At 41.8% G+C, this 25,784-nt stretch overlaps 1 protein-coding gene across 1 annotated transcript; it reads right to left on the bottom strand.

Annotated features, from left to right (window-relative positions):
- Positions 1-15: 15 nt before the first annotated feature.
- On the bottom strand, positions 16-25,674 carry atp8b3 (ATPase phospholipid transporting 8B3). Its single transcript, XM_053857480.1, has 30 exons — positions 25,578-25,674; positions 15,584-15,803; positions 15,254-15,304; positions 14,889-14,974; positions 14,686-14,799; positions 14,121-14,219; positions 13,506-13,567; positions 13,160-13,232; positions 11,625-11,695; positions 11,453-11,544; positions 11,211-11,369; positions 10,253-10,341; positions 9,979-10,172; positions 9,701-9,909; positions 8,430-8,461; positions 8,204-8,360; positions 7,338-7,526; positions 7,112-7,240; positions 7,044-7,054; positions 6,641-6,808; positions 3,941-4,052; positions 3,792-3,867; positions 3,587-3,710; positions 2,883-3,069; positions 2,588-2,811; positions 2,430-2,513; positions 1,765-1,980; positions 1,329-1,467; positions 1,068-1,198; positions 16-580 (listed from the first exon to the last, which is right to left on the bottom strand). The coding sequence occupies exons 3-30, from the start codon at positions 15,276-15,278 to the stop codon at positions 449-451; spliced, it is 3,384 nt and encodes a 1,127-aa protein (XP_053713455.1). The 5' UTR covers positions 15,279-15,304; positions 15,584-15,803; positions 25,578-25,674; the 3' UTR covers positions 16-448.
- Between the last annotated feature and the right edge of the window lie 110 nt (positions 25,675-25,784).

The following is a 25,784-nucleotide window of genomic DNA, read 5'->3' as shown; positions in this document are numbered from 1 at the left end:
GTTATATAGTCTTCATACTCATATGCATCACAATGTAATGATGTTTTATTGAATGTTTTTATGAAAACAGTATTTCTTCTTTCGAACTACTTATTGGTTGATGTGATGACAGTGACCTTTTGAGTTCTTATAATGCTCTGAATTTTGTGTTCATGTGAATGAGTCCTGCAATACCATTTATATTTGTATCATCTAAAACAAAAAAAAAGACAATAATTCTGAAAGCACGGTGGATTTTATTTTGCCATGGCCGCGCACCACGATGATTTACATGGAGCAGAAATCCTGCTGTCTTTGGCTGCCATGTTGGAGTCAACATTTCCAGTGTCTTATCTTGTAATAGGATTTCGTGCTGGTATTGGGCATTGATCAGACATTACACCAAATGACAACCATTTCACAACAACCCTCCTTATGTGGGAGGTCGGAGGTCAGTTATCACTGACTGTCACCTGCTGCTGATGTCAACATTTTGGCTGTTGAGTTGCGAAGCTCCTTGTGAGAGACTAAAACTGCACCGTCGTGTCGACAGCCTACTGAGTTTTGACCTCAGCTCCACAGACTGACTCTCACTGTGGACCTAGAGCAGAAGCACAAAGAAAAGATTAGCCTTCATGCTGAAAATAGAACAAATACCTGACACAACACTTGTGTGTTTCGGTTATATCAACGTGTAAATGATTTCATTCTTAAATTGATTGGTTCACCAACTGATGGCTGGAGTTCTCACAATTTGTAGAGCAGAATTTAGATCATGAAAACAAAATAAATACTACAAATGGCAACAACATGTCAAAGAAATTGTGATTCATTGAGCATATTTTTTTTACTTAAGAAGAAGAAAGTTAAGACACCATTTTTAGGAAAGAAAATGTAGAAAAGTTAATTGAAAAAAAGATGTATTAAATGTAAAGCTGTGGGAAAAGTTTGGGGAACATGACAAGTGACTTGGATGAAAAAAACATGATAATACATGTTTTTATGTTACATTTTCAGACATTCAAAAGTTTTTTTTAACATTCATCCCAAGTCAAGGACAAAAAAAAAGAACAACAGAAATATCTCACCTTGCATTTCCCGTTCTTATTGAGGATAATGTCAAGGCCATGGAACGCCACAGAGGGCAAAACAGAAGTCCAGGAGGTGAGCAGAGCAGTTAGCCAGACCACTGGCTCAGCAAAGGCCTTTTCAGAGGCACCTGCAATGCAATCAGATGTAGAACGAAGAAGAAAGAAAGAAAGAAACAAAACATCAACACAGTGTATCCTATAAAAATGCAAACAGATGAAATAAATGCACAACAAAGTTACACAACTCAGCAACAGTACCAAGAAAATTATAGTCAGTGGGTGCAGCCCGAAACAGGAAAGCACTGTGGGTGATTCTGGTTAAGATGAAGAACAGAACCACAGAGGCGATGACAGATGCAAAGTTGTATTTGGTCCAGTGCCGAGTCAAAAGCACAATCTGTGAAAAGAGCACACATTAGATGGATCATGGTCCACTCCAGACACTGGTGCTCCAGGTTCCACAATGCAGTGCAACAGTTGAATATGGTTCAAAAGGTAGGTTCAAAAGGGTTTGAGTCAAATTTGTTTTATGATAAAACAGAGTTTCAGAATATTTTTGAATTCTTGAGAAGTTTTTTTTTGGTTCTGTTTGACACTCCACAGCATTCACAGAAGGACTGGTCCTTTTTCAGTCGAGCCCGCCAAACACAGTGGAACACCATCTGAATATTCTTGCAATGAAACATGTTCTGACCTCAGTGTTCGCAGCAAGTGTGGCTGCCAAGGAGACAGTGACTGCCATGGTCTGGTATTCAAAGTCTGTGTCAGAGAAGACTCCGCAAGGGATGAAATAAAACACAAGTGACGCATATACGGCATACAACAGGTACATGACTAAGACTTTGATGCTGGAGTGGTCTTGTCTTTTGTAGAGTTCTGGCCACCTCAGACAGGCGTCTGCACTCACATCCTACAAAACGAAAAGGAGAATCACTCGAGGTCTAGTTTGTGTGAGGTTCAGTTATTCAACTATGCCTTTGATCTCTTCCCTAAAAATACACAAGTCATCTCTGAAACTGACTTGCTCCTTTAGTACCATCATACTGTACCACCAGCTTTTTAACAAGCCTATTAGACAGTGGTTATATAAATTCGATATGACGCTTTTGAATAAATCATATGGTTGTCAGGAACGAACCAAAAGAAATATTGCTCAAAAGTGGAGATATTCTTGGTTTCTTGGGTCTTTGATGTCATCTGCTGATGGGATGCCGCTACAGTAGTGAATTGAAGACAAATATGCTTTGATTTTTTAAAGCTGCGAAAGCAACTGGGTCAAAACCGAACAATAATATTGTTTTCCAGATAAACCATAATCAAAACAACAATTGGCTTTGGGAGGAAATCAAAGTCACTCACCTGTTCAAAGAATGCCACACAGAGAATGGGCCACGCAGTGTAGAACACATTGTAGAATGGGATGAACCACTGCTCATACAGGCGCTTCAAAAAAACCCAATGAATTTTAATGTAAAAAAGCTCACAGCAGGGCGGTGACACAAACCAAATCCACAAACCTGTGCACTGAAGCCATTGTAGAGACCAAACCAAACATGCACCAAGGCAAAGCTGCTGGTTTTAAACAGGAAGTAGCGTAGGAATAAGGAAATACGTCTGTGTGACCAGCGGCCGTGGACCAGCAACAGTTTCTGCAGGAACATAAACTGGGAAAGTGCAAAGTCAGCATTCTGGACCGCCTGACCTCCTTCTACTCCTGCCAGTCCTACACCGACATGGGCCGCTGGAAAAAAAAGAACAAGCCAAGATGAATGGTTAAGATTTGTTTTCTCCCTGACACTTCAGGTGACTCACTCTTGATCATGTTCACATCATTGGCACCGTCGCCGATCGACAAAGTGACCGAGTCGGTGTGTTTCCTGACCAGCGAGACGACGTCAGCTTTCTGCCCCGGCGTCACACGGCAGCACAGCACGGACTGACACCTGCTGGCCAGTTTCATGAACGTGGCGCCCCAATCTGGCCCCTGTTCAAACTCTGACTGCAGGAGAACAAGCGGATCACTGCACTGTTGCGGTAGGTTTGATTCCAAGCCTAATACGCCTATCAGGTCGTGGATGTGAAGTGCTGTCCTGGTGATTTACAACAGAGTGAAGTTGAGTGGTTATGAGTATTTTCATAAAGTTTGCAAGAAAAGAGCTACATAAATCAAGCTTGGTTGACTGAACCGGGTCACTGTTAGTTTGACCCATTTACCTTCAAGGTAATTCAAGATACAATCGCTCCTCTGTTTAAAGAACATCAATGGCGCGAGACTATTCCTTTCTGGGAGCACTGGTGGTTGAAAGGAGCTGCATCATATGATAGGTTTTTGCACCACTACTGGAACAGCAATTTGACTGAGTGAAGAGCTATGTGTGCAAAAAACAAACAAAATTAAAACAGGGACATAAAAATGCACTAGGTACAGCAGAAGAGGAGAGTAGTAGTACAGAATAATAGTGAGATGTAAACTTCCCTACAGCCTGCAAAGCCACTTCATAATAACAAGAACGTACAAGCTCAGACCCGGTCAGAACCACTGCGGTCTTTTCTCCAGTCATCTCCTTATCCACTGCCCAAACCTCCGTCTGTTTGGTCTTGCAGAAAGTCATCTCTGGGTCAGAAGACTGCAGGATTTGTCTGAGGAGGGTAAACACACAGAGAGATCAATCACACGACGCTGGCGAGTGTGAAGGTCCAGGCTTATTATCAACCACCAACTTCAGCTCCTGCCACTCCAGTACTCGGGTGCTCGTGTCAAGCAGTTTGCAGGAATATCCGATATTAACAGCCGTCTCTGTGTGCACAGTGAAGCCCGGGTGGTAAAGTTCTCACGCCATCGCTGGCACTCCAAGTGTGTTCCTAAATACCTTTCTTGTCTCCTGTCAGCACCCAGACTTTTATCCCGGCTTGTTGGAGCAGAGCTACTGTTTCAGGAACCCCGTCCTGCAGACGGTCCTCTATTGCCGTTACACCCAGAAGCTGAACATGACAATTGAAAACATGGATCAGAAAATATATATATAATTGCTGATCAAAAAGAATATATTGAATGCTAACACTAGCGGGGGGCGACAGTTTTTGCCTATAAGGTTCGAACAGGAGTCACTTGAAACCGTTTGCCCTCTTTGTCTGGCTACATTTCCCACCAGGGCTTTCCCCAGCAAGACAGCTTCCTTCCCTTCTATTGATCTTACGTGTCCTCACTAGTCTCATCGGTTCTCTTCATGTCCTCATTTACTACATCTTTGCATTTCATGGGTTCATTTTCCTTTTCCCTGGAACCTCTATCGGCAACATCCTTCCTCCAACCTGTCCCTCCTCTCCTTTCCCTCTTTACGTGAACTGTGATACACTTATCCAGTCCTTCCTAATCGCTCACAAAGAAAAACGCAGCATCTGCTACAATTCTAACTCTTCATCCTGTCTGAGCCACAGTCTCTCAACCAGACCTGGGCAAAGTGCGGCCTGGGGGCCATATGCGGCCCAATGCCTGTATTTTCATGGCCCATTTGACGTCAGACTAAAACTATAACATAATAAAAATAATATGTCCTAATTTTTCTGCCCTTTTTGGTCTTTCTCTTTTAGTCACCACCACCACTTCAGAAGTAAACGTAGCATGTTTTTTCTTGTTCCTCAAAATACATTGAAGGAATACTGAAAATATATTTTGAAATAAATTTCCTTTTTATTTTGAGCATCTATTCCATAATTGAAGTATATTCAAATTAAGTGCATATAAAATGAAATATTTCAATAGGTTTCCTGGCATATTTACATTTCTTATTCTTAGTATCCTTAATTACATTTCATCTTCTTAGGTGAATTTTGTCCTTGTTACTTTAGTATATACAGTGGTACCTCGGTTTTTGAACGTCCCGGACTTCGAATAAATCGGTGTTTGAACGAGAATTTCGAGATTTTTTTGCTTCGGATTTCGAACAAAATACAGAACTCGAACGCCCCCGAAAAAAGCCGGAAAAACCATAACGTGCACAGACCGATCAGCTGACCCACGACGCGCTTTGTTATTGTGTATAACGCAGCTTCTGTATGCAGACGTGTCCCGTTAGCTACATTGACTGGCTGTTTTTTCTTCATATTGAGGTGTAAAACCTTTCCTGTCTCCGCACTGGACCGTGGTAGAGTGTCACAGGGGAGGTGCTCGCTCTCCACACCTCTGAGGCTGGAGCGCTCACTCCAGGGTTTGATGTCCTGTTGTGGGCTGGAGCTGGGACAGGGATGAGTCTGGGACAGAGCGTTACTTGGTTTACGACTTTGTCACAGCCAAACAGCACAGAAGCGCACATTCAGAGCTGGACACGCACCGGGCACCTCTTCACTTCTGGAGAGACGTCACTCACTCGGCAACCCCTCCCACATGCAGTGGCCACACACAGAGACGAACAGCGCACCTGCAGCAGACACTCTACATTCACGCCTACAAAAGCCTATTTTAAGGCTTGGAACGCATTATTTCTTTTTCCATGGGATTAATGGGAAAAATTGATTCAGATTTCGAACAAATTGCTTCTCGAACGGCCGTCTGGAAAGGATTGGTCGAGAACCGAGGTACCACTTTGTCTTGGATATTTATCCATCACGTTTTGTAGTCATCGCTCTCTTTATTTTGATGATGGCCCCTCACAACCCTTACAGTTTCTAATGTGGCCCTATAGGAAACGGAATTGCCCACCTCTGCTCTAACATCACATCTTACATCTTACATCACAGCAGGCCTCAACACTGTCCTCTGAAGCTTCCCTTTCACTCTGCTATGCTACACTCCTGCCACTGAGCAGAGCTGTCACTTGTCTCCACCAGTACCACACTGTCTGCACTCTCCACTTTTTTTAGGCATTTTCAGTGGTTGCTCAGAGGAATTAACCCTCAGATGGTCACAATAACAACACCGTCAGCCACTCCTACTGTTGCGTCATAGGTAGGAAAGGTCACAAGTGTGACCTAACTCAATATGTTTCTCCATCTGTGACTCTCGCTAAAAAACATCAACACTAGAAATGACACCAAAACATTGAAAATATTACCACGTTGAAGATTTCAGCCCTCCAGTACATGCTGGAACGCCTCTACACGGAAATACATTGATCCAACACGCTATAATTCACAACTGGCACCTGGGGTGTCACATACATATGTGACTTGTTTTGACTTGAGATCATGAAGCTCGCAGTATTTGAAGCCCGGTGTAATCTCTCCTTGCATTTTGTGTTTTTAAAGGAGCCTGTAGCGTTGGGCATCCAAGTTTGAGAGGAACTGCAACGTGAAGTCTGCTACAAATACATCATTACATCAGTCTTTCTCAGGCTTTAATTTGATAAAGGTGGAAAACATTTTTACAAAATGTCACATTTTTAATTGTCCGAATTATGTGCAAATTTGCAACAACTACACAAATACAAATCAACTAACAGTGACCTCTGCAGCTTCCCCTAACTTCCCCCTCATATGTCCACCTCAAGTTCAGATTATCTTTTTTTATAAAAAACAACAGCAATGAAACAAGCGCTGCTCTTACTAACCAGTACATGGCAGTGCATATCTACCTGAAGGTCCCTTTCCATCTGATCATACAACTTCTCCTGCAGTTCGTGACGATCGCTGGTCGCCATGGCAGCAGCCTGGCTCAGGGTTTTCTTCCACTGGTCCCATGACGCCTCAGGAACAGGTCGAACCGCAACACACAAGGTCCTTAGAGAGGCCTGGGCAAAAAGCTAGCATAACATAAAGCAAGACATTATGTTGAAAGAGGAATGAAACTGACAATACTTAAAGGGTAAGCAAACAGAGCACCAGGGATTTTCAACTCAAACATACAGCAAGTAACATGACAGGAGTTACTTCACTGTTACTGAGCCAGCTTTATAATCCTTACTTATGAGCAAAATTTGATCAAATGACCGAAGACATCCATACGGCTTGACCTCAGCCGCACATATGAAAGACCACCCGTGCGTTTTCTGAAACGACTCATAAGACGTGAAACTAGTCGATAAAATGCAGGTTGAGAGTAGTACGCTGCGAGAAGCTCACCTCCAGGGCGCGTTCAATTTTATCCTGATGTGGACAGTCATTCTGCAGTCGCTGCAGGATCACCATGTCAGCCCCCTTACAGTAAAGCTTTAACCCTCCCTCCGGCTCCCGCACTGAGAGGAGAAAAAACAGAATGCATCATTTATTTTTATCTTCAGTTATGAACAGGTCAAATAAATCAACCGTGACTCAAACAGAGCGTATTCTAACCCAGCACAGACATCCGTCTTCGTCTGCTGGTGAAATCCAGCAAAGCCAGCAGCTCATACTTCCTGTGCACTCCAAGTTCAGAGACCACCAAAAACTCTCTGGTTCGGGAGAGGAAGGCCCAGCCCAGCTCCCGGGCGGCATTGACAAGAGACTCCTCATCTGGTGACGCTGCTTGGTAAACAGGACGCTCTGCAGGGAAGATTGTGGTCCCGAAAGAGAAAAAACAGCTCAGGCATGCTCCTCCAAAACACGACACAACCTCATCCTTACATCAATATTTGGAGTCACCTCCAAAAATTAGGCTCATAGATAGGAATGACAAAAATTGTTAAGAGTTGAATAATAACTCTCTCTCCATACTTTACTTTATGCTAGTAAAATCATTTTTTCAATGTTTAATTATCATCCTCCATCCAGTCCCAGCACTGGGACTCCCACCACTGTGCTTGCATCAATGAAGATCTCTATTTATATCAGTTCATACTGAAAGAAGTCATTGTTATGAGTCGATATATTTGGGCTCGCAGCCTCCCCTGCAGCTGCAGTGCACGGTCGAAAATCATTTTTTTAGATATGTTACTTGAAACTTGAACCAACTAACCTTATCATCATTTGATCTTTCAATTCCTCATTCTACATTATTTGAGCCCTTCCCCGGGGATGTATGGAACGGCTTGGCCTTGTCAAGAAGATCTGCACCCGTCATCTCTCTCTCCCCCGCCTCACATTTTCAGCTCTATTTGAGTGACAGGTGTGTGACAGGCTGCATGACTGACCAAGAGTGTGTTTGCCGTCCTCCCCTTTTCAAAACCTGTTCATCTTCAGATACATACTAAATGCCGTCAACGGAGTCAGTGAAAACTCACCGTCCTTCCACTCCACCATGACAGTATGACAGAGCGACAGCGCTGTGAAGAATTCTTTGACCAGCAGACACTGCTGTCCTCTAAGCCTCTCCACCAATTCTGGAGCTGACATAAACAGCCCGCCGCTGGAGTAGGGATTCCAGCTAAGATCCATGGGCTGACAGGGCAGGACAGAGAAAGATGAGAGTCGGCCACCAAAGGGAGAACATTAGATCACCAGCTGCACCTGTATGTCCTCTGCTCTTAATGAAACATCACCTGTAAGTATTGAAAAGAAGAAAATGTTTAAGACACAATTGCTCGGCTCTTCACTTCACTCGAGATCTGGTCTGTTCGACACTTGAACATATGGCTGGTGTGATTCTGACAAGGTTTCAGTTACAGTTGGACTCTTGTGAGCAGAGCCACTGTTAAATATTTAATCAATAGAGTCCTCGCTGTTAGACATCTTTACTGTATCCTGCACTTCCATCAACATTGTCTCTCGAGGAAGAAGAGTCATCTTGCGGTTTATGTGAGGTCACTTCCCGGGAGAGTGCTTCCTCTGACAGACTGTTAGAACACCGTGGTTATTATTGTGCAGCAAATACACCCATTAATATTTAAAACAACGTATCTGTGTAAACTCGTTCATTATGTTACTGCCATCTAAAAATATATTCCCCTCATCACCACAGCATCTGCTGTTGAACAAATGCGAAACGAAACTGGGGTCTTTTCAGTGTCATTGAGCAGAATTGAGCAATGTATTGTGCTAAACATGACTTGTATGTATGAGGTATGAGGAAAAGCAGTAGTTAAAACAGAGTCGTATCATCTTTGCAAGACAGTTGTGGCATTTCAACATAGAAGGTATTGTAACATTGAAACCGCATATTGTCACTAAGACTAAGGCAACATCCACATGGAGCCGCCCATCTCTCTATCCAGTCATTTTCTGAGCAGGCTAAAGAAAAAGTGCTCTATACAGACAGAACCATTTCTGTGGTCTGTACAGATCGGCTGAAATGACTGAAAACATCTTGTAAAGCAAATGAAATCAGTTGATCTTTTGTATCTAGGTCTTGATGAGGAATAAGAAACACATGTGCCACGTCTTTATGTTTCAGGTCAAAAGTTATCCACGCCTAAAAAGCTGCTCCATGAAGTCCATCTAACTTATCCAGTGAAGCATGTCTTATACCTGCCTGACACAAATGAATCTGGTACAACACAAAGTATTGTGTAGGCCTATTATTCAATGACTAGGAAGAGGGCAAACATGAAAACATTTGTGTTTCTAACACTGAAGACAAAGAAAATTCAAAGTATCTTATCTGCCAGAGCAGAAGAAGTTGGCTGCAATAATCAACTTTGAGTGAAAATAAACATATTTGAAATCAATTCTACAGGCACAACTGCATGTTCTTCTTTTGCTCATCCAACATTGAAGCACATCCGGTGGAAGGGATATGCGTGTTTAAATATAATAGTATCATGAAAGCCACTTTGATTTACCGTAGATCTCGCCTGCGACGCAGCACTGCCTGAAGAGGAGACGGTTCTGCGTCAGCGTTCCAGTTTTGTCACTGAGCAGGTATCCCACTTGGCCAAGCTCTTCAGTTAGGACGGTGTTCCTGACCTCGGCGAACCTGTTCCCCGGCTGCCAGTACATATCCAGATCCCAGCCAATGAACTTGCTGTGAACGGTGTGGATGATCTCAAACCTGAGCAGAAGATCACACACGTGAGCTACAAGTGAAAGCCCAGACAAGCTCAGTGGAGACAAAACTAACGTGATGTAGAGGGAGATGGGCATTGCTGGGCTTAGCAGGATGATATAGCTCCAGAAGTCCAGAAACCCGGTGTAAACTGGATTCCCATTGACCACCAGAACTGTCCACGCATCCGTTTCCCTCGTGCCCCGGTATGAAAACACGCCACTGCCGATGGCCATGAGGAGGGAAACCAGCAGGATGGACAAGACTATCTGCCGCCGAACAGATACAGGTTCCAGTGACTTCATCAAAAATCTCTGTCTTGTAATCCTCCCACGAGTTGACCACTCACCCCGATCACAACTCTGTTGAGAACTTTTTCTGTTTGAGTCCTCTTCACTCGCAGCTTCCCACAGTTCCTCAGGATCTTACTGTCTGCGCCTGGTATAGAATAGACAACCGCTAAATGCAAAGGATAGTTGTGCATGATACGAGACCATCCTGCAGCCAGAAGGTGAGAGTTCATGCCCTTATGTCAGTGCGCATATGTGCTTGTGCCCTTGAGCAAGATGCTGAATCCTCACCGGCTCAAGAGAAGTGTGACCTCTCGGCAGTGAGGTCATGGGTAGGAGAGAACTTCCCTCGCAGGGGATCGATAAAGTTGCACTTTATGTTTTTAATGTAAATCTCTCACAAACTGCTTTAAGTATAAACGTGACAATAATGTGGGATTTGACCACATGTCATCACAGGGGCATAACACAGTTATGCAAATTGCCTCACGTGTTTAATTGAAAGCAGCGTTTGTCAGATTTGTAAAAGGACAGTGAGAGTTATAATCAGGATGAACTGGGGTCGTGCCGATAGATGGCCACTGATTGATGATTTAAAACCTATCTCTGGAGGAATTTGATCTATAGATCTGCTTCTCCACAACTGAAAGGGTCACAGCAGTGAGATCCACGACACCTCGGCCTGGTCCAGTAATATCCGATCAATGAACACTTAAAGACTGTAGGAGTGTGCGGTCTGAGCGATGTTAAGAGACCAGCACTGGAGATTTGCAAGGGTTAAGCACTGTCCATAATTTGCGGCATAATGCATTCTGCATTCTAAAATTTGCCTTTGAAGGAGACCGAGGTAGAGGATGAGTTGGAGATAGGTCACCTGGTAACAAAAATGTACAGTTTCGGCTTGAACAAATTACAGCTCCAGAGCGACTCCCTGACCTGCTTTTGCAATTTCAGAGTCATATTTATGGAAACCTGCACCTTTTTTTTTCACCACAGAATACATTTCCCATCACGTACCAGTGTATACGACCAGGCCGTAGGCAAACTTCGTGTTGCGTAGGACTGTTCCTCTCAGGAGGATGTGCTCATTGTCCAGGGGAAGACACTCTCCATGCCAATGAAGCTGACCTCTGAAGGTGTACAGCCGGTCGTTTGGTTCTTCACACAGCACAACACCTGGAAAACAACATCATATGTCTTCTGGAAAAAGATGGGATGAATATCAGGCGGGAATGGACGACGTAGGAAATTTGAGTTACCATCAAAGGCGGCAAGCATATTGTCTGTGTTGCCCGAGGTCAGAGCAGTGTGTGTTGCCTGGAGAGCCTGGCGGTATTTTAGGTTCGTCTCTCTGCATGAAGAAAAGTTTGCAAATCACACACGAAAACTGCGCATAGTTTGTTTAGAATTACTGCACAGTGAAACTGTTACCCATCAATGTCTGCGGTCTCAACAAAAGATAAACTGTGGGGCTCCGAGCTGCACAGGAGGAGAACATCTGCCTGGGAATACCAGACCAACATTTTAAAATACAGAGTAATCAACTGCGTGGCTTTCAGTCGTGCACTTACATATGTATATTCACCAGTCATGAAAAAAAAAAAACTAAACAGAAGATGCTCCAAAGATATTGGTCATGCTTCCAGATATCAGTCAAGCCATGTGCTGTCTATAAAAGAAATACAGCATTCACGTGCCACATGTTCTTCCAGGGTTTAGTATTTAGAGTCCTGGTGCATACTGTCAGCATCACATATAGTACTGTAATACAGTTCACCGCAACATCTTAATCAATTAGCATATATCCCCATGATAACACCCACAAGAGTCTCAGAGTGGAGCCCCTGCATCACCACAACAGATGGTGCCACCAGGCTGCCACAGCTTTTCTACGTCTGAATGGAAGACTTTTCCACAGATTGTCCAAACACTGTTTAGATTAGACCCGTGAAAGGCTCCCGTCACACTCAGAAATGGCTGTGCTCACCACTGTCTGCAGAGCCATCTCCTCAATCAGATACATGCTCTTGACTGCAGTCTTCTCATAGGATTGTGAAACTCACAAAACACAGTCAGTCTGACTCATCAAAGTGGAGCAAGACAAACAGCATGGTTTTGAAAACACATTAAACCAAGGTTTACCCTCAACATCAGGACACTCAGAGCATGTCCTCCTTAACTTCACATGAATTGGGTGAAGGCTGGACTTGATGAATAAACTCTCTTAACCACTCTTTAACTGCTGTACACAAGTGCTGTTGTTAAAGGGCAGCAATCTTTCACCAAGTCCGGGCACATTGCACTGAAATAGTCAGATGTTCAATCGCACGGCCTCCAGGAGGCGCTACAAGAAATCCAAAACAAAAAGACTAGGTTTGTTATTAGAGCATTAGCTGCAGACATGTTTGCTTTGTGTCTTAAAAACGCTCTGTAGTAGCACTCACTCAAAAACTCTTAAAATACATTACAATGGTAGAAAAAAAACCAGATGAGACAAATTCAAAATCAAATTTGCATGACTGATTCTTACTGTGAGTTTGGCACCACTGCTCTGATGCATTTCCACTGTGGGAATGAAAGCAAAACACCTTGTTGCGCTGCTCATACATAGACAATAAAATAAATCCTTTCATGTATGTCATGGCAATTTCCGTAACATGTCTGGCTGGTTGGGTTGACTAATAGCGACAGAGCGGAGACAATGCTAGAAACTAGAGCTGAATCAGGATTTTTTTTTAATCATATCTAAAACGTGCAAGAAAAGTGTTGTCAAATTATAGACACAAATAATATCAATGCCAGTGAGCACATAGACGTTTGAATTTATATTCCATTGACGAGTTCCATGCAAAACACGGAATAGAATTTGCATGATGCGCAGAGCAGGGACCGAGCGGAAAAACCAACAAAGTGCGCGCTGCGACAGTTTTGCTGAGTTGTCGTCAACTGTAGAGTCACTCACTCACCGGAATAACTTGATCTTTATGAATCCGTAGAATATCTCCAACACAGATGTCCTTCCACTGTGCTGCACTGAAACTGAGGCAGAAGATGAGATAAGAACCAAGTGTAGCACGTGTCAGTGTTAGTGTCAAGTTAGGTAAGCTCTGGACAGTGAGAGGTGACCAGCTCTGCAGAAAGGGAATATTCCCAGACAGACAGGCCAACCTTGTCTGAGCTCACTGTAGGGGAAGTCATAAACATACACGTTTGTTCAGTAAATTCATTCCCAAATGTGTATATTGCGCTCAACAAGGGATTCATTCATTGGCACAGTGCTGCGAGAACAAGCCACTGCGTCTTTGTCCTCACCTCTGGGAGATGAGGAGGTCACAAGGTCTGGAGTTAATCTCCGAGTCACTGCGTCTCCTCGCCTGCAGCGGAGACAGAGAGAAGGGGAGGAAAGATGAGAGGGCGGCTAGAGACGGAGGAGCGTCTCCATGGTGGGCTGGAAAGAGTGATGGACATGGACGTGTGAGAGGCACCGAGGGTGTCTGTGAAAGGTTGAGCAGGAGAAGGGAGAGACGCCATTACAGGGCTCTACAGTGACACCAGCTGGGAGATTTACACCCGCACTAAATGATTAGTCAATAGAGAGGGGTCAGGCAAGCGTTTCACCCAGAGCTGTTAACGACCGTAACTCAGCGATGCACTTAACCAGAGGATTCTGCATGCAAAACATCACGTCTGTGTTTAAGAGGAAACGCTTTCATGATAGAGGAGAACATTAATGCTACTGGGATGACTGGTCTGGTCAATGAGAAGAGGACATGGAGTCAATGAGGACAGCGAAGGGGAGAGGAGAGAGCGAACACCTTCCTCGGAGCGCGCTCTTAAAATACAACTGTGCGGTCAGGTGGGGTTTGAGTTTAAGGACATTTCTGTGGACGTTCCTGGCTCCATCAGGAAACTAGAAACTGAACCCACCTGGTCGTTGATGAGGTCCTTCAGCGCCCTTATAGCAAGAACCATGGCAAGTGGCATCAAAGTGACGTACCAGGGAAGAGAAGAGATGACAGGAACGCACTGCATCCACAAGCGCAAACATGTATGCAGAGGTTGCAACAATGCAGATGAACGGTAGTTTCTAGATGACATTATTGAATACGCAGTCTTGAAATCTAATACATGTCATAACCTGAACTTTTAATTCTGAGGTCAGGTTCACACTTGTGTTCACCATTTGCCTCTCATTGGCTCACATCCAAAGAAAGGTCATGTTGGTCAAATCAACTTACATGATGAAATAAATATGATAAATCCATTATTATGTTTAAGTACAAACAACAGAAATGTTACCCCAAGACACTTTAACTTTGTTTAAACTGTGTGAGTCTGGATGGGGCCTGTGCCAAGCTGAATGTCATGCATTGAGAGTTGCCACAATTGATGCTAAAGTCTAGTAGCTGCAGCTAAAAACCCATGTCACCTGCTGAGGATGAATGAGTTTGCATCATTTGTTTCTCTCGCTCTGCGTGTGTCTTCGTCTGACCTGAATCACCATCATTAGAAGGAAGTACAGATTGGCCGCTCGCTGGAACTGTTCAAACAATGTCAGGGGCAGGAACGTCAGGAGGGAGTACTTATGGCTGCGCACCACATTGTCCTGGCAACCCACAACAGAGAATCAGACAAATGAGGCATCTAAAAATAATAATATTTTTTTCTCTGTACAGCAATAGTCGCTTCACTGACCGCGTAGCGACCCCAGCGGTAGCACAGAAAGGACTTCTTCCTCCTGTGGAAGTGGCGGTTGTTTGCCCGGACCTCCCATGTGAGGCCTGGTGCAGATTACAGTCACAAAAAACACTGTTTAACTCCACATTTATTTTAAATGAAAACATAAGTAGTTTCCTAAACCACTCTGGACTGAATTTACAAATCCACTGTCCACTCAAGTCGCTCACATCACCCTTTTATTTCAAACTTTTCAAAGCCACAATTTGGGCGACGGTTTGGGTTATAAATGCGTTTGAACAAATAGTCCGACACATCTTTAAGTAAGACGAACTGTAATGTCAGTCAAAAAAAAAGAGGAGCAGGAATCTGAGCAAACCTACCTGAGTCACAGCTTCCATTTATCATGACGGCAAAGAGGGTTTTCAAAGACTCTGGTTGTGGAAGGGAAGCAGACATACATCTGTATTCATGTCCTGTACACCCGCAGTCACTCATTACATGGCGCTACTATGCAATACAAATGCTCCATTGTTCTCATCCTCACCTGCCTGCAGTGTTTTCAATTATCTGAGCACACGTCAACGGTGATTACATTTGATTTGTATAAAGACTTTTGTTTCAAGCTTAACAAACACAGATCAACCCCCCATTCAATGTACGATAAGAGAGATATATAACGTTAATAGCCACAAAGTGTGTGATGGATTTACCTGCAGCGATTAAACGCTCACTGCTTGGATCCAGTAGCCCAACATAACGTTCATGCGCCGACACGCATAACAAGCACCTGTTTGCTTCAGCGCTTCAGGTGACTACCTTCTGCCGGCCCCTCCTTTAGTTCCCTCCCAGGTGGAGGCTCAGCAGCACAGACCACAATCCCTCTGCACCTCAGACGAGGCAAGAATAGATGTGGGAGGGGCGGATGAGACACTGTAAACATATCAAATCACAGGTTTAGTGCTCCTGATTTTCAGCTCTGGTAAGGTGAGGAAGTAAATGAAGTACACGCCTCATGTCGATTGAACCAAAACATTGTTTACTGAGCAGCATGCATCAGTTGGGTCACATGTAAATTCTGAATATTGTTCCGCTTCGACAGTCAAATGAGATTCCTGCTTCCATTTGTCACTGGTTTTCAGCCCAGAAGACATGTTTGAAAAACCAGAGGGAAAGTAGGTGAGAGGTATAGGGAGAAAAAACAGCTAGTAAGTGTGGATGGTGCAACACAACTGTGAAGTGAAGCTGTTGGCATTGCATTATTTTATGATAAGAAGTTTCAACAAGTTGTTCCCCTCAGCCTCTTCCTGATACAAATTCCTGATACAAATCTATTCCCAGCTTCACACAGCAAGATGGTGAATATGGTGGAAAAGTTGATGAGTCATAGTTTCATCAAATTATTTGGCAGGATTTGCCAACTCAGGTTCAAGGGAGAACATTTCCCTTCCACGAGGAAGCGCCACTGTTTGCCTGTATATAAAAGTTTTGTGACTTATCTGAGTTTCTCAATAATGACATATCATCATTTGATGTCAACGTGTATCAGTGTTGTAGTCAAGATCGTGTTGAGATCAGAGCATTCAGACCAAAAGACCAGCGACGGGGGCCAAAATAAATTCAAAACAAACCATGAGTAAATTCAAATGATGGCATTTCAGTTCGTTTATAAACATGCCCGCCGTTTCTTGTGTAGTAAGAAATAAACATCTAGGTCTATATGATCAATGTTTCTGTATTGTTGTTGGTCTTGGTTTCTGTATGTGCTGGTCTTGACTTGATAATAATGATCGGATCTATGAATGAATTAAGTATTGCCAAATTACTTGAGAAGCAAAGTATTTTTGACTGTTTTCTCCACATCCACCCATTGAATATTTCAGTGTTTAACCTCCTCAATTCTTATTCTGAGTATCAGAAAGGATTTATTTATTTTGCAGAAGATAACTTTGTTTTCCTCATCTTAACGTGGGGAAGTCTGATTTGATCTCTCTCTCCAGTTTGCTCAGTCCATAAACCAATTTATAAATAATCTACTCTAGACAATGCCCCATCTGACAATGTTTGTATTTACTCGAGAAACTTTACTTTAAACGAGAAAAAGAAGCTTTTGACTCGACAATATTTTGTGTGCAAACCCAGTGTCTCTGCATGAGCACAATTCCACAAGTCTTCCAGTTAAATAATTCACTTAAATGCAAAATGATAAAAAAAAATTTAAAAAAACGTGCATTTTGTCTAAGTTAGGCGTCTCCAAATTCTTCCACAAAAAGCTGCAGTGGGTGGGTTTTTTTTTTGTTTCAACCAACCAAGAAAACACATTTGCACTGACCAAGTGTCTTGGTCTGGTGTTGCTTGTTTCATCTGAAACCTCATTGGTTAAAGTGTTTGTGCCTGGTCAGATCCAGATGGAACCAAAACCTGCGACACACTTGCCCTTTTGAGGATCGGCTCGGACACCACGATCTCTCTCTTAAATTCATCTGACACCTGTCATGTTAAACAATGGTAGCACACATGAACATTACCATTGAAAGATGGTTCATGGGCAAAAAGAAAAACCATTTACTCTAATCCTTGGATCAAAACGAACCCTCTACTGTCTCGGTGCGTGTATATAGTGTCACCTTGTGGACAATTCTGTGTACTGTAGTTGCCACACAAAAGGCGCTGCAACTAAAGCAAATAAAACAAAAACAAACAAAAAACCCCTTCGGCTCACAAGAGATTTTTCAGTTAAATGTTCTGTTTGTGGTTTCACATCTCTGCCTTGGTGCATGAGCAAGGTTGTGACCACAATGGCCACATTCACGTGCGTTTATCATCTGATGTGACTGTGATCTGGGGCAATCTTTCCTATCTACTTTAACAGCTGTGTTCTGCAGATATGTGGTTAAGACCCTGCGGTGGTCTGTCAAGCACGAACACTTCTACGCCTCAGTATTTTAGGTTCATCTGTTGACCATCACTGCAAGGAAACAACTGACTTCAACAATAAAGGACTCCCAATCCAAAGTCTCGAGGTTTTGTGTCACAGTATGAGAAGTGAATGAAATGAATTACGGTAGCATAAACAAAAACATTGTTCTCTTTAGGTTATATGTCAAGCATTGATGCTCAAAATTCAGACATTGTTTGTTCATTGTCTTTCGTAAAACAACACCTAACATATATTTACTGACAATATGCAACACTGATTTTACTGCACACAAAACAGATGTTATTGAAGCAGAAAAGCTCTTCATTGTTAGCAAACTCTTAAAAAAGCAAGACACTGTCACCCCCCCAAAATTAGGCAAAGGACAAAGAAAAACTGAAATTACATCTATCCTGAGCTTAACAAGCACCAGTGGATGTTTGGTGTTATCAGAGTATCTGATTATTTAGCAGATCTACGTATCTACCTGTGCATATTATATGATTTTTATACCACTTCAATGAACTTTAAGTGCAATGTTCATTAAATACATAGACCTTTGACCTTGGAGAAACCATCAAAACACCATGTTTGAGTTGAAGAATAATTGACTGCATGAATGAAATGAGGCTACTATCTTGTAAGGTTAACAGACAGCCACTTAAACTACACACGTAAAAACAAAAACTAATTTAAATTACTATAGCATTGTGTGTGTGTGTGTGTGTGCTTCTTCGTCCTATGCTTGTGAGGACTGTATGACTTTGTGGGGACATTTGGATGGACCACACGAGGTTATGACTCACTTTGAGGATGAAGACTTAAAAAATAACTGGGTCACTACAATATAAGTTTGGTGTAGGCTCTGGTTAGCCATTTCTTTTGGATGGTTAAGTTCAGGGCGAGAGGTTGAAAGCATTATGTCAATGCATATCATTGACGGTCCTCACTAGGAAAGGAAGACAAACGTGTGTGTGTCTGGTTTAGCTATACTTCTGAAGACCAATGCTTGGAAACGTACGTATGTGATTATGCTTTGTGGGGACATTCTTGCCAGTGCACAAAAGGTTTAGCCACAATTTAAATAATAAGGTCACTGAGACTTGTTAGGAGTCCTAGTTGAGGTTAGTTTTGGGTGGTGAGGTCCCGTGCGAGAGGCTGGGGAAAGCACTATGGCAATGAAGTTCTGAACAACAAAGTACACTAAAATACAAAATAGATAGAAACAGCAAAGAACATATGTGACATGTTCATTCAGGAGAAACAATACAATCATTGAAAATACAAATAAGACAAATGGCCCTTTCTAACAAGGTGCCACAACAAAGAATGACACCAGCCAAACATTTGGAGAATTCTAAACACAGAAGTCCTTCGTATAAAAAAAAAAAAAAAAAAAAACCCTCACCTTTATCTGCATCAGATGGAGCATGTTGCAGTGACGGTCCCAGTGCAGAAAAAGAGTATCTGGTCAGGTTAGGGTCTTCATAAACACTTGCTTACTCATTCACCTTAAATTGTTATCGATTGAAAACTCTCACAACAGATTACACAACTCCGACAGGCTACAGGGCCTTTGGATCATTTCTCATTGCTCATATCGTGACGTTAGGTTAGACAGTTAAACTGTAAAATATCTTTTAAAAAATGATCAAATGTCACAATGCCACATTTTACTGGAGATAATAATGTGTTAGTAATCACAAAAACTTTCATCTAAGTCAACAAAGCATTTATTTAAAACACTGTAAATAAATAAGACATTTAAAAAGGATCAGAGGAAAAAAAAAAAGGAAAAACATTTCTTGGTACTTTCTTCTTCTAATAGGATTCTTGGAGTCTCTGAACGGAAATCATGACCCAGTCATTGTGAAAGCACTGACTCATTCCTGAGGTACAATGAAAGTAGAAAACAGGTTGCAATCACAGGAGCAATTGGGAAACATACGAGTAAAACAGACTCAAATGGTTTTGAACTATTTTTCTTCTGTTTGAGAGTGTTGTATACGGTCAAATTGTCAACTGGTCACATGTCACAGAACATCAGAATCAGAAGGAAACTTTCTGGAAGCTCGGCTGTTGGAAGAATCAAGGCTGCAGCCTCTGTGGTAAAACTGAGTAAGATAAATCCCCTCCACAGACTCCCCCGTGAGACAGGAAAAAAAAACAAAAAAAAACTTTTAAGTTCAAGTGCGGTTTTCCATTTCGGTTGCCTGCTTGCGGTTGAGCTGCAAAGATCAGGTATATACACATACACCACACAGAAGGAAACGACAGTTTCACAACTTCATTAAACATGTCAGGGCTTGAATTTTTCTAAGTCACATTTACCGTCACCGTCAGGTATCACTGTTGTTTGAGACAATGGAAAGATATTTACAGTATCCAAAGTGACTGAACCCTGTAGCCAGAGTTACCACAAAACTGTTGTCACCCCGTCAGTGGCAAAGACGTGTGAAGACGCTTCTATCCAAAAGTAAAAGTAAAGTAAAGAACATGAAGAAACTGTCCTTTCCTTCATGGATAATTTCAGGACCTGTCCTCAACTCATTCCATTTATATAAGAGACATGAGGTGCCAGGGCGTCCACACTGGCTCAGTGAGCACAAGTCTACTGAGTTCACATTCACTCTTGGATTCCAGCACAAATAACTGTGTAGGCAATGTCCACATGCATATGTGGTTAACTATTTACTGACTCTTCCTGCTAGCAAGAGTTTCATTAATTCCAGGGATCGTCCACACACACACACACACGCTCTACACTTATAATTGTATGAATATTACATGGGCATAAAATAATAAAAGGAAAGGTAAATTATTTTTAGGCTACGAAATTGCTTTTAGAGCTTGTATTTAAAGGCAATTTTCTTGAAGAAGTTTCCATAAGAATGATTTGAAATGGTCACTGCTTATCGGGGTGATACTTGTGCCACTGAACTCCACCTCCACTTGGTGTCAACAATGAAGTAGATTTAAAAACAAGTGCTTTCAAACAAGGAAGGGAAATGCGGTCTCTTGTCTTCTTTCACTGATGCAGGGACTCCTGCTCACCAGAACCAACACCATTTTGAATGATGCAAACCATTACATGACCTTTTGACAAATCACTTGACACATAATGTCAGAAAACAGTTTCCCATATGTGTTTTAGGACCCATAAAAATTTTGTAAAATCAGTCCCATAATCTAAAATATACACCATTCCACACTAAATCATTTCTTCATGGTTGTGAGAGTCTACGATCTACAGCACTGTCCAATCAGGAGTTCTATTTGGCTTCCTCAAAAAAAAAAAAAAAATCAAAGAGTGGAAATGATGGAAAAAAAAAAGTTGACAAGGGGGTGTTGCTCTCATGCAACCCACAGACGTGCATGACATATAGTCACTATCCCAACCGGGTTTGCACCTCGACTCACCTGCTGCTGATAAGGGACTGTGAAGCGGTAAGACCATTGGCCGCTTTCTATTCTGCTACATCACAGACCGACACATTACAGTGGACTTGACATGGAGTATGTGGGCTTTAACAGGTGACCATGCTATGAGATAATGCTGTGGATGAGCGGGCGGTGGAGGGTTGAACTGATAGGATCTTTGGGGTCACTCAGCTGCTCCAGAACCAGGGTTATTTATTTCAAATGTTTACACAGTAAGACGCAGCAGGATCACAAACAAACATCAAAAATCTTAGATCATGTGGTTGAGGATGAATATGCGACACTGCCACGGCAGGAACCACATTACAAGTGTGGAAAGTTACTATGATTCAGAGTTTGGGGAAACCCACTTCAAGGTGTTTTAAGGTTTTGAAATCTATTAGTGAGCAAGAGAAATGAGAAGTACCTGTTATGTTGGAAAATGAAAACATGAGGGAACTGAATGACTTGCATTTTAACATTTACACCACATCATGGTCACGTGTATGAGCCAAAATCGTGGAACACACGCAGGGTGACATTTGAAAGTAGCAACAGTTAAATAATCAACCACAACTACACACACAACATCAACAAGCCACAAATGCAATTGAGTTTTGAAAATAAAACACTGAGATATTATCAAGATTATTGATCAGGTAGACCACAAAACAGTGTCTTTCAAGTTTGTTTTATTATTATCTTTTAAATTCTATATTAAAATAGATTTAGGTGTCAAATAACGTTGCTTTGAGAACTGCCCTTCCTAAGTTGCCACTGCTAAGTCTCCTGCTGTTACAGACGAATTGGAAGGAAGCCTCATGCCACTGCCTCCAGTGATATCAGCAAATCCGCTGAATAGTGCCACTAACACGGTTAAAAATGTTAAGAAAGAGAGCTGCATAATGTGTAAAATATGACGTTCTCTAATGAGAATCGTATAAATTTTGGTTCTGCTGACAATTCTACATTGTCAACACATTAAATTCTTTGCTGTAGTCGATGAGAATAGTGACGTCAAGTAGTGGACATGGGGCTTTCCACGTCTGCTTTACAGAGAATTATTTACTTTTTAAAAACAAAGCAAAAGAGCTAGGAAAACATGTGGCGATCATTGTACAACCTTGTGAAAGACTTTAATTTGACTGACAAACAAAATGAATAGCTGTGCGGGTCAGTGTCATAATGGAATGTTTCTTCATGTATAAAAAGTATTTCCAGTGTAATCCAGAAATCATTGACCAGATTACCTTTGTATGGACAGTGGGGAGCTGTGGAAATGTTAGTTTTTTCTGTATTTTTTGGGAGTTAATTTACTAAACTGAAAAAGTGCAATAATAGGTTTTTTTTTTCATTGTCAAAATGTGATCTCAAATATCCTCTTTAAAGGAGATCATATCCTTCAGTGAATAGTGGCCTCAATATGAGAAACATTTGTTGCTTCATTGGGTTTTGATAATAATGATTTTTGTAAGAGGAAGCACTGTGCTCTCTAATTTTAGCAGTGGAGATTCCATGAACATTTGAATTAAAATGAGTTTGAAATCTAGACCTTCCATGATGACAGAACATACTGTACAGCAAATACAAAATGACTCTTCCATCAGCGTTTTAAATGGAACCAATAACATTACAAACCGTGAAACAGTAATAGGAAACACCTTTAATAAAGATTATAGAAAGACAAAATAGTAATCTGGGATCAGAACGGCTCGATAGAATTCAGCTCTAATTAAGAACAGGATTTATTTTTTTCTGACTTTATTTTTTTTGTTATTTTTTATTTTAATTGTTTTGTGTTATTGAGTATTTAGGATCCATGGTGGGCACTGCCTATTACAGAACGTCCTGTCAACACAATAACATAAATAACACAAAGATTCTATGTGTTATGTTGTTGTAAATATATCAAGAAGACATTTATTTTGTGAAAACAAATGCTCAGCAAAGTGCCATTCATTGACACTCATGTTATGATTGATCATGACAGTGTTTGGAGCTTAAATGAGAAGTCTGTGCATATGTTTTCAGTCCATTGGCCATTTTCAAAGCACAGGGCCATTATGCAGTCCGTTTTTGCACCTGGCTGTGATCACTCTCTCATTGCCCCGAACGTCATTTGAACATTGAGAACAGCCACTCGCTCACCACAGTAGGAGCCTCCTGGCCCATGTGCATGGGGGATTTGGACTATGAAAACAGGCATTCAAGTAAAAACAAATTTTGTTTTCTTTCTTTTCTCCTTTATTCTTTAGCTTCCCTATTATGAACCCAATTCCTGCCAACATGGATGCCATCGCCCAGGCTCACTTGGGGTCCCAGATGAACCACTGCTTGTCACCATCAAAAAAGAACCGTCGTAAAAGAGTGTTCACTCCTGAGGAGAACAAAGACGTCACATATTGGGAGAAACGCCGCAGGAACAATGAAGCAGCCAAGAGGTCGAGGGAGAAAAGGAAAATGAAAGACCAAATTTTGGAGCGCCACCTCAAGACTTTAAGAGATGAGAACACCCGTCTCAGTGCTGAATTGCTGGCCATAAAGGCCCACTTTGGGCTGGTGCTCCCTGTTGCCTACAACAATCCCCCGACACATCGAGTCTACAGCAGCAACTACCCCATCCCACCCTTCAGCCACCTCCAGCCCTTCCCCAGCTACTACAAATCTGGCCCAGATCAGGCTGACCGTCCAGTTTTCCTACCTGCAGCTGCGCACTTTTCAAATCTACGCGTACATGACAGCGCAAGTTCAGCACAATTTCAGACTTTTCTTCCTCTTCATTCCTCCAATCCGGGAGTCGATTCCATTTTTACAAGTCACAAACCAAAACAAGAGGAGAAGGTGATGCCCAGAATAGTGTTCCTGTCCTGAAGATTTGACAGAAAATAATAAGGCAAACCTTCAGCCGTCACAAAACATTCAGTTTTTTTTCCCACCAGATCAGCACGACAGTTTCATTTCAATATATATATATATATATATATATATATATATATATATATATATATATATATATATATATATATATATATATATATATATATATATATATACATTTTTTATGTTTCCTAAATTGTTAAAAATGTGATCAGTTCAATTTCTGTTGCAGTGTATACAACATGAATATTAGGGCCAAAGAAAGGAGTATATCAAGACTACTATTCTGAATATTTCAGCAAACGCTTTACCATGAACCCAGGAGGACGTGAAGGTACCACCAACGTCCACACAGTGTCAGCGTTTGAAACATCGCATTTACTCTCTGTGTTCCGAGTCCCGCGAGTCCCTGGATTTCTCCACACACGTGACCTTGCATCGTCTGGACCAGCTGTCCACTGTTTGTACCAACCCACTATTCCACTGATTTTACATCACTGTTAGCATGCTATATTTGTACATGGTAACAAGAATAACAAAATAATAGCAAGAAAGGAAAGACGTTTTTTTTTTTTTGTCGTTCGAATAAGAAAACATTTGCTGGAAAACATTCTGATTTGTTTTGTATGTCTCTGTAATACAATGTTATATAGATCAGATATCAATTTACTTGAATGTGTACATGTACAATGACCCCTTCATACTTCTCACTGAGAAATAATTGTTAAGATACTTCTATTTCCATTTTCTTCATGTATTACTTGTTCAATGATTTTCCATTAACACAATTGCTGCAGCAATTATTCATTATTTCTATTATTCATTGTCATTCAGCAACTTTTATAGACTCACACCAGTCCACATCATATCTAGCACAAGAACTGACCGTGATCACGAGCACATTGATGCTTAAGCACTGAAGAGAATTGAATTTTGCATTAGAAGGCCATTTGACATTTTGCAGAGTGCCACTGTTGCAAGCTGAAATATTAACTTCCCAGAATAGAAGAGCACTCTGAATGTTTAATGCACTCTCAGTGACTCAGTGAAAAGCGTAGACACACATTTACTTGTCTGGGGAACAAGTGCTGACTGACCCACCCAGAGCACGTCCATGTCCTAATTCTGATCACCACAATTATACAGACTAAGTGAGTCATCTTGAATTATTGTTTCCTTCTGGTTGTCTCTGGATGTTTCAATACATGATGTGTATGTAAATTACCTGAGGGTCACCATGTCGATGATAAGAAACAGAACATCGTTTTGAAAATTAAAAATTTCGAGGTGATGAAATAAACCCACTTAAATACGAGGAAAATACAGACTTTGTTTTTCTTTTCAAACAGACATATTGGTTGAACAAAGACATGCCATAGGGTAAGATCTAAATAGTTGACCAATGACTAATTCGCCAATTTCAAAGCAACTTTGCAAAAGCATGTGAAACTTTCAGTTGGTGGCAACACAACCCACGCGGGACATTAGCATACCTCATGACATCTGGTGGTAAGCTGGATGGAGGTGTTGACTCTTCAGTATGTGGTGAGTCAATGTGTGACTTTATTGAAGGGACTACAAGATGCTGAACTGTGGCCGCCAGACTCCTCTCCCAGTACGACAGCCTCATGTATCTCTTCAGTCAGTTCTGGGAGACGCCGCAAAGCTTCCTGCGACCAAACACATTGGTCAAGGAAAAG

Source organism: Synchiropus splendidus, chromosome 1 (genome assembly GCF_027744825.2).
Source record: "Synchiropus splendidus isolate RoL2022-P1 chromosome 1, RoL_Sspl_1.0, whole genome shotgun sequence".
In the NCBI taxonomy this organism is placed as follows: domain Eukaryota; kingdom Metazoa; phylum Chordata; class Actinopteri; order Syngnathiformes; family Callionymidae; genus Synchiropus; species Synchiropus splendidus.
Note: the sequence above shows the minus strand (reverse complement) of the source record. Positions and strands in the feature narration are given on the sequence as shown.